Source organism: Panthera tigris, chromosome B2 (genome assembly GCF_018350195.1).
Source record: "Panthera tigris isolate Pti1 chromosome B2, P.tigris_Pti1_mat1.1, whole genome shotgun sequence".
NCBI lineage: Eukaryota > Metazoa > Chordata > Mammalia > Carnivora > Felidae > Panthera > Panthera tigris.
In genome coordinates, this window is record NC_056664.1 from 127,163,109 (window position 1) to 127,183,276 (window position 20,168).

The 20,168-nt window shown below is 34.7% G+C and overlaps 1 protein-coding gene across 1 annotated transcript; it reads left to right on the top strand.

The window, feature by feature from the left end:
- Positions 1 to 2,978: 2,978 nt before the first annotated feature.
- Positions 2,979 to 3,242, top strand: LOC122238862 (translationally-controlled tumor protein-like). The gene has a single exon (XM_042987621.1). It carries the CDS (start codon positions 2,979 to 2,981, stop codon positions 3,240 to 3,242), a length of 264 nt encoding a protein of 87 aa, XP_042843555.1.
- The last annotated feature ends 16,926 nt before the right edge of the window (positions 3,243 to 20,168 follow it).

Consider the following 20,168-nt stretch of genomic DNA (forward strand, 5'->3'; position numbering starts at 1 on the left):
ATTCAGATGAAAAAAATGTGTAGTCTAAAAATTGGATTAATAAATATCTAATTGCCTGACATTGTAGAAATGAGGCGTCTTGATCACTAAATTTTTGCACTTTAAGTGAGTCCATATGTATTAACTCAAAATCTTAGGTTCATGGGATTGGAGAGTATAATGAATGACTTAATAATGATAGCCTTACTGATATTTTACTAAAATGTTATGAAGTTATTATTTGGATATATCACCAACTTATATTTAGGTGTAGGGGTATTGTCTCTTTTGTATAGAATCAATACACATCAGAAAGACATCTGCCAAAGGGACATTTTTTTAAATTATAGTCAGTGCTTTATACATCACATTAGGTTCCTTAGAGTCATATCTAATTTAATGTTTGTAAGTGTTCTGTGAGGTACATATTTGAGTCTTAATTTAACATATGAGACAATCAAAACCCATAAAGGTAAGATAACTTGCTTAATTTTCTAAAAACTTTGGTAAAACGGTATTTTGATGTTTATTATATATGCCTTCAAAGTCTACTGTATCTCTTTGTACCAAGAGAATAAAATTGCATGAAAAAATGTGATTTCTATATAATTGAAGGACACATTTTAACTGAAGTATTCGATGTTTATAAAATATTAATATATTTCATTTTAATTAATACATTTTAATTAATACATTAATTAATTATTAATACATTTTAATAATAATATAATAATAAATAAAATAAATAATAAATAAATAAAATAATAAAAATAATAATATATATAATAAAATATAAATAAATAAAATAAAAACAAAAATATATATAATAAAATAATAAAAATAAAAAAATAATAAATAAATAAATAAAAATAAAAATAATAATAATAATTAATTAATAATTAATACATTTCATTTCCCTGAACTGAACAAAATCTATTCAGAAGTATATGTAAACATTCCTTGTTGTTTAAAATTCATGCAAATAAGCTGTAAACCACAACCAAAAAAAGAAAGAAAGAAGTCAATGAAAACTAAGCTAATAATGATACAGAGGCTACAACAAGTAGGTAAGGATATTAAAAATGTAACCAAAACCTTACACCATGTGTTTGAGAAGGGAGAAGAAAACATTAGCATTAACAGAGAAATGACTATAAAAAGACATATATCAAATTTCCACAGGGGAAAAAAACAATGTCTGTGATGGGAAATATTACAGGATTAACAGCAGACCAAACACTGCAGAAGAAAAGATTGGTGAACCTGAAATATACTAATAGAAGCTACCCAAAATAAAATACTGACCTAAAAAAAAAAAAAAACTGAAAAAAAATGAACAGAGTATCAACACACTGTGGGAAACATTTAGTGGCCTAACCTTTCTGTAAGTAGGTCCCTGAAGGACAGGAGAGAAAGATTTCAAATAATGGCCCCATATTTTTCCAAATTTGAATAAAGCAAATCCCAGGCAGAAGAAAGATGAAGAAAATTCTACTAAGAAGAAAAACTGGAAGCTTTCCCACCAAGATTAGGAACAAGGAAAAGATATCCTCTTTCACCACTTTTATTACACATTGTACTGAAAGTCCTAGAAATGTGATAGGACAAGAAAAGGAAATGAAAGGTACACTGATTAGGAAGGAGGAAATAAAACTGTCATTATTCAAAAATGGCACGATCGTTTATGTAGAAAATCCAAAAAAAAAAAAAAAATCAACCAAAAATCTCCTGCGACTAATAAATGATTAGTTGCAAGGTTGCAGGGTATAAGGTTAATATGCAAAAGTCAACTGCTTTTTTATATACCAGCAATGAATAAGTAGAATTTGAAATTAAAAATGCAATACCATTTACACTAGCACCCCAAAAATAAAATACTTGCACAAATCTGACATAATATATGTAAGATCTATATGAATAAAACCATAAAACCTTGATAAAAGAAATCTTATGAATAAAGGAATAAATAAATGGAGAGATAATCCTTGTTCATGGATAGGAAGACTCAATATTTTTAAGATGTCACTTCTTCCATCCTTGATTACAATGCAATGTCAATCAAAATCTTAAGTTAATTTGTGGATATTGACAAAATGAATCTAAAGTCTATATGGTAAAGCAAGAGACCCAGATTATTCAACATAATATTGAAAAAGAACAAAGTCAGAGAACTTACACTACCTGACTTGAAGACTTACTATCGAGCTACAATGACCAAGACAATGTGGCATTGGCAAAAGAATAAACAAGTAAATCAATGGGACAGAATAGAGAGCACAGAATAGACTCACGTAAACATAATCAACTAATCTCTGACAAAGAAGCAAAGATAATGTTTTGGATAATACATAACACTATGGAGCAAAGATTGTCTTTCAGCAAATGGTATTGGAACGACTGAACATACACATGCAAAAAAAAAAAAAAAAAAAAAGAATCAAGACACAGACCTTATACCCTACACAAAATTAACCATCAACCTAAGTGTAAAACATAAAACAATAAAACTCCTAGAAGATAACATAGGAGAAAACCTAAATGACCTTGAGCATGGCAACAATTTTTTAGATACATAAAAGAAAGAATTTATAAGCTTGACTAAATTAGTGAGTCAAAATTACATACTTCTGTACTGCAAAACTACTGTCAAGAAAATGAGAAGACAAATCACAAAGTGGGAAAAAGAAATATTTCTAAATCATATAGCTGGTAAATGTTATTCAAAAATACAAACACTTAATACTCAACAATAAAGAACCAAAAAACTCAATATTAAATAGGTAAAAGAATCTGGACAGCTTACCAAAGAACATGTACAGATGGCAAATAAGTAAATGAAAAGATGCTCAACATAATTAGGGAATTACAAATTAATAAACAGTGAGCTTTTCCACCCATTTCCCCCTCCTCCAGTATGCCCTTCTGATTGCATCCCACTTACTTCCAGCTCTGGGCTCATGCTAAGCTAGCACCACCATTGACTCTCTGCAGCCATTGTCATGATCATCTGCTGGGACCTCATCAACCATGAGGTCTGTAAGACAGAGAGTAAGACTGATGACTCACTCATTAGTGGAAATGCTTTCACTGGAGGCCCTGAGGACAAAGGTACTGGAAGCATGCTAATTGCTGATGTTGATATTGTCATGAACTATCACTTGCAAGAAACCAGAATCACAACAGAAAGCTACGAGAAGCACATCAAAGATTATATAAAATCAATCAAAGGCAAACTTGAAGAACAGAGACCAAGAAAGAGTTAAACTGTTTATGACAGGGGCTGTAGAACAAATCAAGCACATCCTTGCTAATTTCAAAAACTACCAATTCTCTACTTATGACAACATAAATCCAGATGACATGGTTGTTCTGCTGGATTACCATGAGGATGGTGTGGCCCCATATATGATTTTCTATAAGGACGGTTCACATGTGACAAAATGGTAACATAATTGGCTGCTACTTTGGATGTTACTGCCCGTTGCCATAATTGGCTGCTGCTTTTCATCCACACAATGCCAGAACTTAGACAAAGGGAACGTTAGCATCTTGAGTTCTTCATTTATTTTGTCCTTGATTTATTTGAAGCAGAGGAATTGTTTTTAAGCAGAAGAAACATGTCATGTAGGCTGTCTAAAAATAAAATGCATTTAAATTCAAAACAACAATGACAATGAGATGCTACTACATGCCTGTTAGAATGGCCCGAAATCCAAAATACTGATGATATCAAATGCTGATGAGGATGTGGAGCAACTAGAACTCTCATGTATTTTGCAGCTAGAAATGCAAAATGAGACAGCCACTTGGGAAGACAGTTTGGACTTCCTTATAAAACTAAATATATTCTTATCATAAAATGTTTCAGTTGTGCTTCTTAGTATTGACTTGAATGAATTGAAAACTTAAATCCACACAAAATCCTCCCTAAGGAAGTTTATAGCAATTTAATTCATAATTGCCAAAACTTGGAAGTATACAAGATGTCCTTTAGTAAGTGGACATATTAACTATGGTATATACAGACAATGGAATATTATTCAGCATTGAAAAATTAGCTATCAAGCCAAGAAAAGACCTGGGGGAACTTAAATGCATGTTGCAAGTGAAAAAGCCAATCTGAAAAGACTACGTGTTGTGTGATTCCACTATATGATATTCTGGAAAACACAAATCTATGGAAACAGTAAAGGATCAGTAGTTGCCAGAGGTTACCTTAGGAAGGATGCAGAGAAAAGGAGGCAGTGCACAGAGATGTTTTGGGGCAGTGAAACTACTCCATATGATATCATAATGGTGGATATATGTCATTCATTTGTCAAAAGCCATAGATGTTCCAAAGGTGAAGTCTAATGTAAATTATGGACTCTTGGTGATAATGATTTGTCAGTATTGGTTTGTTAGGTATAAAAAGTGTACCAACCTTTGCAGGACGTTGATAGTGAGGCTATGAGGGGAGGTAATGTATAGAAAATCTGTAATTTTCGATTAACTTGTTTTGTGAACTTAAAGCCACTTTAAAAATTGCTCTAAAAAGTAGGGGCGCCTGGGTAGCTCAGTCAGTTAAGTGTCTGACTTGGGCTCAGGTCATGATCTCATGGTTTGATTCGTGAGTTCGAGCCCTGTATTGGGCTCTGTGCTGACAGCTCAGAACCTGGATTCTGCTTCAGATCCTGTGTCTCTCTCTCTGCCCCACCCCTGCTTGCACTCTGTCTCTCAAAAATGAATAAATGTTAAAAATAATTTTTTTAATTGCTCTAAAAAATAAAGTATTTTTTAAAAAAGATAACTATGATAAAATCATATTTAGTTACTAAGGTGCTGCATTTTACCTAGACATTTATGTCTATAAGAACTCCTTGGTAGAATTATCTGTTCTACATTTTAATGTCAAAAGAAGTCTTTGGGGGATTGTTCTTGCTTTTTTTTTTTTTTAAATAAAACCTCTACCTATGGTTTAAAAAAAATGGTACCAAGGTACATCATAGTCAAATCAGCACTCAATGACAAAGAGATTCTGCACAAGGAAGAGATAAGCTGTGAAAGCAGAGGGCTCCAAAGCTCTCCCTAAGGGAACTAACCATATCAGGAACAGAGTATGAGGAAGTCCAAGCTAATAGATACTCTTGAAAACAATGAAACAAAGAAAGTGACTCTGACAGTAGTTCAAATCCACATGAAAAATTAAAGAATGTGGGTAAATTTAATCAGAAAAGATAGCGTATCTCTTAACTTATTTTTAAAAGCAGTTGTATAAAACAATACATTTAAAATTGTATTGTTGAGCCCATAATATATAGAAACATAATAATATTTGACAATTAATGCACAAAGTAGGTGGGTGGGAACAGACCTAGATACGAGTAAGAAAAATATGCTAAATGAACCCACAAAAACAAATGAAAAGAGCCACGATGGTAAATCGGAAAGTTACTATAACAAACAGGAAATACATACTCACTCTTTCCTCTCCCAGCATCTTTAAAAGAAATAAATTATATAAGGTAAAAATTATAATAATGTATTGTTGGGCTTGTACCACACTCATAAACAGGTATTAATTTAGTGTAAGTTCGAAGTAGATTCTGATAAGATATACGTGATAAGCCCTAGACAAACCAAGAAAAAAGCAGAAAACTGCGGTGTCTGGGTGGTTCGGTTGGTTAAACATCCGACTTCAGCTCAGGTCATGATCTCTCAGTTCACAAGTTCGAGCCCAGCATTGAGCTCTGTGCTGACAGCTCAGAGCCTGGAGCCTGCTTCAGATTCTGTGTCTCCCTCGGTCTCTGCCCCTCCCCCGCTCATGCTCTGTCTCTCTCTGTCTCTCAAAAATGAATAAACATTAAAAAGAAAGAAAGAAAGAAAACATATAGTAAAACAACTATTTAAAGCATTAAAATGTTAAACTAGAAAACATTTACTTTATACAAAAGACAGCAATAAAGGAGGAACAGAAGAACAAAAAAGATATGACACATGCAAAAAACAACAAGAAAAATTTCACATAAAATCCAACTGTATCAATAATAACATAAAAGGTGAGTGGATTAAACAATGCAAGTCATGAGCAGAGACTGGCAAACTGGAGTAAAAAAAAAAAGAGAGAGAGATCTAAATTTGCATGAGGCAGACACACTTTAGATTCAAAGGTACACATAGGTTGAAAGGGAAAAAAATGGAAAAATATATGCAAACAGCAGCCATGAGAGAGCTGGAGTGCTATACTAGTATCAGACAAAATCGCCTTTAAAATGGGGGTGCCTGGGTGGCTCAGTCGGTTAAGCCTCTGACTCAATTTGGGCTCAAGTCATGATCTTACGGTTCACGAGTCTGAGCCCTACATTGGGCTCTGTGCTCTGCAGTGACAGTGTGGAGGCAAGAATCCTTCTCCCTCTCTCTCTGCCCCTCTCCTGCTCATGCTCTCTCTCTCTCTCTCTCTCTCTCTCTCCAAATAAGTAAACATTTAAAACAATAGCCTTTAAAACAAAAAGGGTACTAGAGATAAAGTGCATTTTATAATGATAAAAGGGTCAGTCCATCCAGAATATTTAACAGTTCTAAACACATGTACCTAACCACTACATCTCAAAATACATGAAGCAAATATTGGTGAAACAAAAAGGATAAACTGATAATCAATAGTAATAGCTGGAGTCATTAATGTCTCACTTTCAATAATGACTAGAACAACTAGACAAGGAAGCAACAAGAAACTGGAAGGCGATAAACAGACTAAACCCAACAGACATCATTAGAACAATCTGCTCAGCAACTGAAAAATCCATATTCTTCTCAAGTACATATGAGACATTCTCCAGGATAGATCATAGGCCAGGCCACAAAACAATCTTCAATAAACATAGAATTATTAAAAATCATACAATGTATGTTTCCTGACCACAGTGGAATAAAATTCTGAATCATTAACAAAGAAATGTAGGAAATTCACAACTGTGTGGAAATTAGACAACAAATTCCTCAGGAACCAATGTGTCAAATAAGAAATCACAAGGGAAATGAGAAAATATTTTAAGATGAAAATAAAGATGCAACATACCAAAATTACAGTAATACAACCAAATCAATGTTTAGAAAGAAATTTATAGCTCTAAACACCTATATGTAAAAAAAAGAAAAATCTTAACTTACTACCCTAACCTTTCATCTTAAAGCAATGAAAAGAACAACCTAAACTAATCAGTTCATGTCCAATTAGGGAACTTGTGGGGACAGGAAACATTAAAATTTTCTCAGAAAATCCTACCAAAAAGTTGAATGGCTGTCTTAGCAGACTCCTTTCGTTGAGAAACCATTTCAACTTGATCCTATAAAATTATCAAAGATCTATAGCTATGTCCATAAAATACTTGTACCCTGAATTCATTAATGTATGGCCTTTGGTTACACCACTATGCACAACAAAATCTGGTACGAGGAAGTGATCATTTCTATTGAGAAAGGGCAATGGATACAACAGTCATAATCTCTGATTTGTTGATAAAAACCAAAGTTAAATATGTTTCTTCATGAGAAAAAATTGATCTGGTTATATAATAATGTGATTTCTATGAGTCTCCAATCATCGATGTTATTTAGGGGAAAAAAAAGAAAGTTAACTAGACCATCCTTTATACAGCAGTCTCTTAACCTTAGTCATTTAGAGGGAACTTCCTTGAAGCAGTTTTATCTATCACTAGTTTCAAATAGGATACACAAAAATCTGAAATTGACCACTTAATTCAAAATAGAACATAGAATTGGGATGATATTGGTTCTTACTGGAAGAAAATTAAACTTTGAAAAACTGAGGATACCAAAATGTCCATGGACACTTAATCTATGTAGAAATGTAACTTCAGAAAACATGTATTAGTATGTTTTTTGTGCTAACTCTGCTGAATTCTCCATTTAAAACGCAACTCTTTATTTCTTGGTGGGATAACTTGCTCAGGGGCCACCGAGGCACTTTATAACACATGAGTGTATGCTATTTGTGTAGCTTGTTAAATTGACAAAATGAGCAAATACTTCTATCTTTTCTAATTAAATAGTGTTTCCTTATGCTGAAAAGTTCGTTTAATTGCCACGGTACAAAGGTTTTTATTCTGAATGGTTAGTAGAGCCACAAGACAAAAGGAATTTCCCCCCTTGGAACACTTGGCCTAAATCTTAAACTAGTAAATAATCTACTAAGATTAAGATTAAAAATCCTCAAAGATAAAAAGGATTATAATTTCTTGAGAGTTAGTAGCTCTTTTGAATTCCACATTTTGTGCTTAAAGGAATAACCACAAAGTGATTCAGTTTTTTCCAGCATATGAATGGAAGAAAGTTCATACGGGCAAAGGAGCAAACTGAAAGTTTAGCTTTCAGTGAAAGAAGGTGCTTTATTTTTGTCAAATATTACGAAGTAGAAAAGAAGGAATAAACATTATCTTTGAATTCAGTATAAAGTAGGGTCTGAATAAATCTTTAAAATCATTTTATGTGGCCTCAGCACTCCTCAAATGAGAAAAAATGTGATCAGACTGTCTTTACCCCCAACATTCTTATTGCTAAACTAATACATTTCTGGCTGTAGTTTACGATTCAATATTTTGTGTCTCATTAGCGCCACCTGCTGAGTGCTGCTCACATTTCGTAAATCTCAATTACAAATCAACTGCTTGTAAATGCAAGAACCAAATCAAAATAACAAAAGAATGACAATAGAATTATTACATCTCCAGCATTTTCCTTTCATCTGTGCTATTTGAGTATAGGTGCAGTAACCAGACCTTGAATGTGAGGTCAGAAAAATAATTAGCTTTAAATTTTATTTATATAAGGATGATACTTAATTTGATTAATAGAGGCTTTACCTTGACAAAAACAAATATTATTAAGTCATAGTTACCTTACACACGTCATGGATTTATGATATAAATTACCTAAAATAATGCATGCAAAAAAGAAATCTTTGCAAGCCACAAAACATTAAAAATGTAAAACATGCTATATAATTCAACCCACAATGGGATGGTATTTTCACTTTTATTTTTATTTTCTTCAAAAATTTTTAAAATTCCATAGCTGAATTTATGATCCAAGCTAGACTGATACTTTAGGTTCCATTGACTTAAGCACTTCGAAAAGCTGAAATATTTTATTTCACTGGAAAGCATTTTCCTGCATTTGACGGTTTGGAACACCCTTCTCTTATCTTCTCATTTCTAAAAACAAAAATAAAGGAGTTAGCCTTATAGCCTAAAGTCATATTTATTTTTCAGTTCTGAAAATACACTGAGTCTCACACACTAAACACAGCATAAGATGATTTCATTAACAAAAACATAGTTGGTAATTCAAACTTTTTATTTTGCTGCAACTACTGAGTCACCAAGCACATGAAAACTCAGTGTGGTTAAGTATCAAGTTCATTGACTTCTGACTGCTGGTGAGTATTATGAAACAGAATGATCTCATGTAAGAAAAGTTCCTCCCACAAAGTCTGGTTCTTTCACAACCTACCTGTGAATCTTGTCTGAAGTAATAAGATAATAATAAAAAATAAAATAATATAAAATAATAATTAATAAAATAAAAAGGAAATAATTCCATATATCTGATTAAGTGAATTTATTACTACTCATTTTTTTTCTACTATAGTATAGGTAGAACACCAGGACTGAGGAGTCAAACAAAGGCTTACATTGTCTATTTTCTTATCCACAGTATCCAGTTTTATAACAAGCAGATTACAGACTTGGGAGCATCTAAATATCTATAAACATTCAAATATTTGTCATTTTTGCCTGAATTGTCAATTTTTACCTGAATGCTTCCTTTTCACAGGGAGGCTTTCATATTTTATAAATATAAACATAGCCAAAATATTAAAGTCACTTACACTCTCCCAAAGCAAATATACGAATGTCTAACAAATATCTTCCTTTGGCCCAATTCCCTCCTACATTCATATCTTCCTGGCTGCCCCTCCTCATCCCCCAAAGGTTTCTTGGCATGAAGAGCCCAATTATGAAATAGGAAAAGTTCCACTCAAAGCCTATATATACAGTTACAAAATGCTCTGGAGAGGTTAAAAGACTGATATGAATTTGGTCCACTGAATATAACCTAAAGCAATACTGCCAGAGAAGACAAGAATTTGAATGAGCTTAGGTCGGAAAAATAAATTACTTTGTTGCCTTGAAGGCAATCTCCATGGGTCAAGGCTAAGGTCTTTTTCTTTGGTGTTGTATGGAGAATCATCTCTATCACTGTTTCTTCCAGATAACTAGGTGGTTTTGACATTTTTGTGGTCAGTAATCTGATATTTTTTCACAAATTGTCTTTCAGAAAATGGAAAATGTTCTCATTAGTTGAATGGGAATGATTGATCATACTAACAAATGTCTTTCTCAAAATCTATCGTAACTTTAAATCAAGGTCAATGTATTAATAAGACTACTACCTTCCTCATATTTATTTTCTCTCTCTCTAGGCTCATATGTCTATATGTATCTAGCTAATATCAACAGCAGAAGAAAATAACATCTTGGCTCAAGAAACATAGTCTTGTTAATATTTATTTAAGAGGTACTGATCTAATAATGATCATCAGTAAACATTTCAGTCAAAGAAACAAAAGTGCATCTGTGTCTACAAATATATTTAATTCCCATACCCCAAACTTTAATTCAAGGAGAAAAACAGACTAACCCTGAAACTAACCATGGTAGCATAAAACATAATAATTGTGAAGGTCAATACAGTTTACTGATTAGAGTTTGTATGCCAAATATCCAGCTAGACATCTACATTCATTATTTTATATATTATTCTTATCGATAGTATGAATTTCATATTATTATCCCCATTTCCCAGGGAAGAAAACTAAACCTAGAGAGGTAAAATAATATATCTGAGGTCAGCCAGACAGTGACAGAAAAGAGAACTGAAGTCTAGCAAATCTCTGTTCTTTAAGCCCCGCATTCTGGCAAGGAGCTTCATCTACAAGGTTTAGGAGGTCCTTTTCCTAATCAGTCTGCTCACCGTGCTGTGTGCCTATGGGACTGTCCGTCCAGATGAAGTGGGTTTTTCTAATTTGTTTAGTATTAGCCCTGTATGTTTCCAAATGTTTTGAAAATTCAGAGAGAAGTTTGCTGTTTGCTCAGTTGATCAGAGATGGAATCATAGATGTAAGAAATTTAAATTTAGCCATAAAAAATAGGTAAGATTTTAATGAGGAAAATAAACAGTATGATAAAAAACAGAAGATAAAATAGGAGGACATTTTTGGAAAATGCAAAGGATCTACATATGGAAAAAAAAAGCGCCACATTTGAGGTATATAACATGGTCTGAAGTGGCTGAAGCATAGAATTTTCTAGAAGGATGGGAGAACAGACTGAAAAAGGCCAACTTGTAGAATACTCCAAATGCTAAATTAAGGCATGTAGTCTCTGGTGATTAAGATTTGGGGAGCAAAGAGGATTTTGGAGGGAAACAACAAAACCACATGTAGGACAATTATTCTGACATTGGGTGTAGAAGCATTTGAGCAGGTAATATGGCAGTAAGAAGACAACCTCAAACTATTAATACCAGACCTGAACTACACTAGTAGAAGTAGAGGAAGAGGAGGGGAGAGATAATCAATCACTAGAAATGCATTATTGTTCTTTCTTCCTATGAACGCTTTTTTTTAAAGTTCTTATTCTAATATTTTTCCATGTAGACATCGAGTTAAAACACTAAGATCTTTTGAGGTTTGATATAGGGTTAATGGTTGTGAAAAACTATCCAAAGACCTTGAATTGTGATTTTACAAAAATGTTAAATCAAAGAAAGAACCTCAATATCCATGGCTCTCTGCAGTCTCTTAATCTCACAAAAAGACACCCTTACCCAAACACATATACCCACATCTACACAAAAATATATCTTCAGCCTACAGTTACTATAAGAAGCTATATATATAGGATATTTGGCTCCAAGGGGGGTGTGAAGAGTTATTAAAATCTTATTTGGACACAGAGAAGACCAAGGATTTCTATATTTTACGAAGGACTCACGGGTAAACTAATAGAACCACACATCTACTGATAGTTTTTTTTTTTAAGTTTATTTATTTTGAGAGACAGAAAAAGAGGGAGAGGGAGAGAGAGCACACAAGTGGAGAAGGGGCAGAGAGAGGGAGAGAAAGAATCCTAAGCAGGCTCCACACCACCAGCCCAGAACCCCATGTGGGGCTCAAACCATGAACCATGAGATCATGACCTGAGCCAAGTCGGACACAACTGACCGAGCCACCCAGGTGCCCCTACTGACAGTCTCAAAACCCTAATAGATTGTTAATACTTTTGAGTTCTCACGTATCAGTAATCAATGGAAGGGCTCTATATCATGTCTGTGATACCATTCAATTCCAAATTGCTCTATCAACTCCAGGGAATTGACCCCAAAAGAGTCTTGCTTTTTTACAAGATCTTTTCAGGTCATTTGATAACAAATGAACAATTTTCATTTTCTTATCCATTTAAATTTGTATTCATAATTCAGTGTTACAAGTTTTTAACAGATCTGTTGGCACAAAGTCATCTTTCAGCTTATTGTTACTTACCGTAAAGTTGAATGGCTGTTAGCCAAATAACTCCATATTTATTGTCTTCATCCTTAATATAATTGCTTTTAATAAATAAACCTCTAACATTATCATGATTAATATTGCTAGAAACCTGCCACCTCACCCAAAATAAGTGAAGAAGTCCCATATTAATTTTACAGATAAAAAATGCTATTAGAAACAGCACAACACTCATCTTAAGTTATTTGTATCTTGATAACCAACAAAAAATGGCATTGGTCACTTCAGTGTCTACATATCACAGGGTGATAGACAGGGTGATCATAAGGTGACTAGATATTCACAGGACCTTTTAATACACCTGGAAAAGTTTATACTCCTAACATATAAAGCTGGAAAAATCATTTTTTTGAAACTATCAGAATATGTGATGGTTTTAGTTCATGTGACTCATAAAACTCAAATAATTATAGTCAGTAGCAGATTAACAAAGTCATCTCACATATGGTTTCATCTTTTACTAGCTCCAGTACATTTCCATCCCAAGATCTATATTAGCATTTTAAAGATAAATTAGCACATTCCAATACTTAATAAGTAGGAATTCATAGAAAAATGGCCATTAAATTTTCCTTATAAAAAGAAGTAAAGGTGGCTTATATATTAGGTGTTCAAAACAGAGAATGGCATTAATCAGCTTTCAAAGGCTAAATTTGTCTCCAGCTCATTATTATTCAAAGCAATGAATTTTCCCTGGTAACATGTCACAAAGGGAATAAGGAATGGAAATTCTAATGATAGCCCAACAATTTAGCACGGGGTTTTAATTCAGTAATCTGGAGTTTGTGCACATAAGACTGAATATATGCACTAAAGTTTGATTCTATAAGCATTTCACAAATTAAAGGAATGCTATGAATTTCAAAAACACAAAATAGGAGTCAACATATAGTAAAATAAAGCAGCAGTTACCAAACATAAAGAATCACAAATTCTCCCCACATGAAAGCATACAACAGGAGTATTTACAATTTCTCAGTATGTTCAACATTGAAAACTTATAACAAATTGATGATTTACAGAACTTATATTGATGAAAATTGGTGTGAAATAAGGGAAAGTCACCAACAAAGAGTAGTATTAGGCATGAGCTTTCTGAGTTTGAGTTTACAGGAAATAATTAAAACAAAACAAAACAAAACAAAACAAAAACCTTGTGCTATCAGATGTGTACCTCTTTACAGAAACCTGGTTCATGAAAAATAAATAAATAAAACTGGGCATGCCCAAATTTAAAAATTCAATATTTTTCAGAAAGATGAGAATAACCTCCAATAATAAATCTAAAGGATCCAGTCACAGCACCATAATGCTCACTAACTCTTTTAGCATTGAAATAATTTGAAATAACATGAAAACTTGAACATGTTGGAAGGTGTATGCTAACACACTCCTATTCATAGTCATCATGAAGTTAATCATGTTAAATTCTAATTAAGAATATTAATCATATGCTCATAGCCAATCCGGATGTCAAAGGTTTTCGTTTACTAATGGCAATTTGTGGTCACTTCAGATAAGAGCCCTCCAAAATCACATTTATAAGATGCAGGTTCTCATGTTCCCCAAGTGTCTTAGTCTGGGTTTCATAGAAACAAATTCTGAAATGGCAACATGTATGCAGGAGGGTTATTGAAGTGCTTTCAGGAGTTGACCCTGGAAGGAAATGAGGAAGGCAGGACTGAGCACATGAAGAAACACCTGTAAAGTGGCTGTACCTGAAGGCTCCATCATTCCAAGAGCTGAGATGCCCTTCATGGTTGTTCTGAAATGGAATGGGAGTGGGCCTTTCGGCTCTGCTTTAGGACGTTTCTGACCATGTGTCACCCTCTGGGAAGGAACACAAGCTCAGGTGAGAAGTCTCCCTGCAGAAGAGGGCTATGCTCAGTGAAGGATGTAGTCATACCCGGCCAGCAGCCAATATTCCCAGCGGTGGGGGGATAGCATATAGGAAAAATACCATAGCCTTTAATACACAAGGAAGGGAGATACGACTCAGTCAGGCTAACCCCATTTAAATAAGAAGACCTTGTTAGGCTTGACCTTCTGCGTTAAGTCAGTTCATGGATGCCTTTGGCTGGTGCCCTAAGAGCTGGTCCAGTCAGTTGCAGCCAAGTGAATTGGTCTGCTTTCATCCAAATGATAAAGCACAAAGAATTTCCAGGGACTCTAGCACGGTGGGTACTTAAAGGCCTACAGACTCATTTTCAGTACAATAAATGACCACCTTCTCCATAACAATCATATCAACAACAATACAATAATATCTATGTTAATATTGTACTTACAGTGCTAGATATTATGTTAAATACATAATCTATCTCATTTGATCCCAGTAGCAACCCTATAAGATGGGCATTACTTTTTTGTAATATAGATTATTACAAATTTTGTTGTTATAGATAGGAAATCGAAACCCATGAAACCATAAATACATAATCTATCTCATTTGATCCCAGTAGCAACCCTATGAGATGCGCATTACTTTTTTGTAATATAGATTATTACAAATTTTGTTGTTATAGATAGGAAATTGAAACCCATGAAAAAAAGAAGAAACGTCTCCAACATCACACAACTGATGAGTTGTACAGCTTGAAATGAAGGACTTCAGACTTCTTCATTCTGAGCAACTTTACTAAACTATCAATGCAGCTTGACTTGTTGCTGACCCTATACCACTTGACACTTGGGTAGTATTCTGTTGACTTCTAAATTTTAAGTATAAAGTAAGATCTACCGTATTACACATACTGTAAAATTGAAATTATATTTATTCAGAGTGCCCACGACCTTTAGTCTTCCGAACATTGTTGAGAACCATGAAACTAGTTTTAAAGGCTTTTGTGTTATGGTAGAAATAGAGTGATGAGGACTGGATGTTCTTTCTGCTTTCTGCTAAAAACAACTAGAAAACTGGACCCCCAAAAGGAAGGATCATTGTAAAATATGAGACAGCCATTGGAAAACAAGCAGCAAAGGACTGAAGTCACTGGGGAAAGGGAAATAAACCAAGCAAGCCCACATGCAGCTCAGGTCATGGTTCAGGAAATGGAAACCCTAACAAAGCTCATTGGCCTCACTGAATTGAGGAATTAGAAATCAGTGTTTGAAGAGACAAAGATGGCTAGAATTTGGGGAACAGAGTACGATAGAGGCAGGAGTTAAACAAAGAGAACCCTGGAGATCAGCAGTGGGGGTTCGTTTGAGGCTTTGACTGAGTACTGATCTGCTCAAGCTAGAAGAAACTTCCCAAGGGTCAGAGAAAGAACCACCCACAAAGAGTTGAAGTACAAACTGGATTGATAATAGTTTGTGTCTCCACAGCCAGAGTGGAAAGACTTTGTAATGCAAGGTATATCCTGTAAAATACACAACATACATACATATTACTTTAGTTGTGAACCTAGATTTGCCCTACCGCAAGTTAATCTAAACCCATCTTAACACGACTGAAAGGTAGCCAACTGATTTGAGTAGCCTACCTGCATGTGAGGAAAAATTCTAACACCACTGAAAGGAAAACAACAAAATGCAACAACCCACAAAATGTTAGGAATCCAGTTATAAATTACCAGGCATACAAAAAATAAGAAAATGTAACCCACAATGAGGAAGATCGATCATTAGGATGACACAAAAATGACAGAAATGATGGAACTAGACACAAGGACATTAGACAGCTGTTAAAATGTATCCCATTTACCTTTAAAAGGGTAGGGAAAAATATTAACAAGATGATATGAGAAATAGAAGATTAAAAAAAGACCCACATTCAACTTCTAGAGCAGGATTGGCTCTAGAAAGGTTGGCAAACTTTTTTCTTAAACAGCCAGATGGTAAATATTTTAGGTTCATGGGCCATAATCTCTGCTGCAACTATTCAACTCTGACCTTGTAGAACAAAAGCAACTGCAGACAACATGAATTGGCATGGCTATGCTGCAATGAAACCTTACTTCACGAAAGGGGTGGCTGATCTACGGGCTTCAGTTTACTGACCCTTGTCCCAGAGGTAAATATACAATATCACAGATAAAAATGCCCTGAATAGGATCAACTTTAGATGAGATCCTGTAGAAGAAAAGATCAGTTGACATTACAATAACTATTCACACAATGAGAGAAGAATTTAGAGAGGATCAGGTACCATATCAAGCATTCTAGCATATATGTAATTGGAGTCCAGAATAAGAGGGGAAAAGGACAGAAAAACATTTGAAGAAATAATGGCTGGTTTTCCCCCCAAATTCATTGAAAACAAATCTACAGATCCAGAGAGCTAAGCAACTCCCAGGAAAGTGAGGTTTAATGTTGTTAGCTCATTTTCCCTAGACATTTTTTTTTTAATGTATTTATTTTTGGAGAGAGAGAGAGAGAGAGAGAGAGAGCACAAGTGGGGAGGGGCAGAGAGAGAGAGAGAGAGAGAGAGAGAGAGGGAGACAGAGTCCAAAGCAGGCTCCGGGCTCCAAGCTTTCAGCACAGAGCCCGACGCAGGGCTTGAACTCACAAGCTGTGAGATCATGACCTGAGCTGAAGTCAGACATTCAGTCAACTGAGCCACCCCAGGTGCTCCACCTAGGCATTTTTATCACAAGCTGTGATTCAATCTATGTTTGCCGATTCAAGTATACCTATCTGTATACTTCTGTATACTTCTCAGGTTTGGTACAATGAGTAGAGTCTCCATAACAAGAACAAAAATAATATTTATTGGGAAATCAACTATGTGTCAGGCATTTTGCTAGATATTACCTCATCTATTCTCTCAATCATGTCATCTGTTGGGTAAGAGTTTGTAATTAGAAAAACTAAAACTTACAGAGTTAACACAGAATGTTTAAATAACAACTAGTAATGGTAAAAAAGACACAAATTCAGGTCTTCTGGATTTATAGACTGTATTCTCCTATGGGACTTGACTGTATAGATAAAGCATCCAAAAAAGAAAGAAATCATATGTGTTGTATAACTATAAGCCATACAATGTAGGCATATTGGAAATATCTAAAATGTATAAACTCATGATAAAGAAGAAAACTGAGGTCTTCAATTTAACCATTAGGTCAAGCAATTATTGGCAACATACAAATTACTGACAATAAATCTCACAGCAAGTACAGTAGCTCCAAGAATGTTTACAAGACTTAGAATCCTAAAACCACAATATTGTAAAGTTATTTACAGATTGTTGCATACAGCCTACTCCTTTTGGAGACCCGGAAATGCAACCCAGCAAGTTAAATCATTTGCCTAAAATAACATGATTGGCTATTGACCCTTTCTGCTAAGGCATTCCCAGTTCCATTCCAGAGAACATAAATTATTCATGCAGAAAGACAAACCCAATTTTGGCAGGTCAGAGATTTCAGTGAGATGTGAATTGGTTAAGGATTGTGATTTATGAATTGAGGCAGATGTCCAGATTGCCTTATCTCAGCTGTCCTTCTGTGAAATCTACTACTGGGAGTACCTAAATTGATCTCTATTTCATCCCATTCAAAAGTCATTGGATATCTCAGGAGGAGGAGGGTAAATTACTGTAACACAATGAGAACTTCTGAGAATCAAAGAATGCTAGAGAGGAAACTTATAAAGAGATTATTTCTCCTTGTTTCCAGATGTAAAATAAGCCAAGATAGTCTGTGACTATACTCTGAAGGATTGCACATAAATCATTCTTCATTTTAAGCAAATTACCAGCATTATATAAACCACATATATTTATACATATGTACATACATACATACTTACTTATACATATAAGCACATATGCTATTATAAGACCCATGAAAGCAAGGTCTGTATTATTCTCATACATTCTCAACAACGTACATAGAAGCTGACATTGTAGGTACTCAATATTTACTGGGTTAATGAAAAAAATAAGGGTGAATAAGCACAAACTCTAGAAAAGCATAGGTCTAAAACAGTACATGCAGGGGTGCCTAGGTCGCTCAGTTGGTTGAGTGTCCGACTGGATTTCTGCTCAGGTCGTGATCTCAGGGTCATGGGATCAAGCACCTCATTGGGCTCTACACTGACTGTGGAGCCTGTTTAAGATAATCTCTCTCTCTCTCTCTCTCTCTCTCTCTCTCTCTCTCTCTTTCTGTCTCTCTCCCTCTGTCTGTCTCCCCACTTGTGTGCTCTTTCTCTCTAAAAAATAAAATTAAATTAAAATAAAATAAAATAAAGACAAAACAAAACATGTGACTAAATTTAAAATGTTAATTTAGAGTAGCTTGTAAGTAGTAATAATAAAAAATATATATGGGTTGATATGTGTTAGCCAGCATAACGAGTGCTTTTCTACACCTTTATTTCATTCAATCCTATCTTGGTTTCTGCACAAAATTAGAGGTTTATCCCCTTTCTGGTCTAGACCACACAGGTCTTAAATGGTTTTAATCTCAGAAATAAGAGTATCTGGCCAAAGATTATACGAGACTCCCATGGTTTAGAGCACTACTGGAAACAGTAGTAATGAATAAATGTCAGCAGTTTGTGTATGTGTGTGTACATGTGTGTATGTGTGTGTATAAGAAGTAGCAGCAGTAGTCATAGTAGAAAAATGCCTGGGCCTGGGGCGCCTGGGTGGCTCAGTCGGTTAAGCGGCCGACTTCAGCTCAGGTCATGATCTCGCGGTCCGTGAGTTCGAGCCCTGTGTCGGGCTCTGTGCTGACAGCTCAGAGCCTGGAGCCTGTTTCAGATTCTGTGTCTCCCTCTCTCTGCCCCTCCCCCATTCATGCTCTGTCTCTCTCTGTCTCAAAAATAAATAAACGTTAAAAAATTTAAAAAAAAGAAAAAAAAAAGAAAAATGCCTGGGCCTTTCTTCACTCCTTTGCTACAATGAAAAGCTCTAGGCAAGCTAGTGCTACTGCCTCAAATTTTAGACCATTTACTTAGGAAACTGATGGGAGTGACTTGGTCATTTAAAAAACCTTTGGAGCTAGGCTCACTAGTCTTGCTGAGCAGAAGCCTATATCTTGGCATTTTAGGAGGTTCTAAAGAAAGAGACACTCCCTCCCAAAAAGATTAAACAGAGATAGAGGAGAGACATTGGAAATAGACATGCATATTTCAATGTTACTGAAAGAGTAAATCTTAAAAGTTCTTATCTGGAGAAAAAAACATTTTTCAATGTATACAAACATCAAATCCTTACATTGTGCACCTGAAACCAATATAATGTTATATGTCAATTATACCCCAACAAAAATGTTAAAAAAAAAAAAAACAAAAACAAAACAGATATGGGATTTGCATATGTTATTCATTCTTTCCTAAAATGTTCTTATGGCCAACACAAATATTCTTTACGTTAGAGAAAGCAGTGACTCTTCCTTGCTTAAAAAGGATTATTAATTTGTTAACATTATGTAATCTGCATAAAAAAGAAAAATTAATAGAAAATAATAGATTCAGATCTCAGTAAAGAAAGGAAGAATATTGGGGCACCTGGGGGGCTCATTTGGTTAAGCATCTGACTTCAGCTCCGGTAATGATCTCACGGTTCGTGAGTTGGAGCCCCACATCGGGCTCTGTGCTGACAGCTCGGAGC

Bases quoted from the DNA above. Each gene is read 5' to 3' on its own strand.
- LOC122238862 (XM_042987621.1), top strand. From the start codon at position 2,979: ATGATCATCTGCTGGGACCTCATCAACCATGAGGTCTGTAAGACAGAG.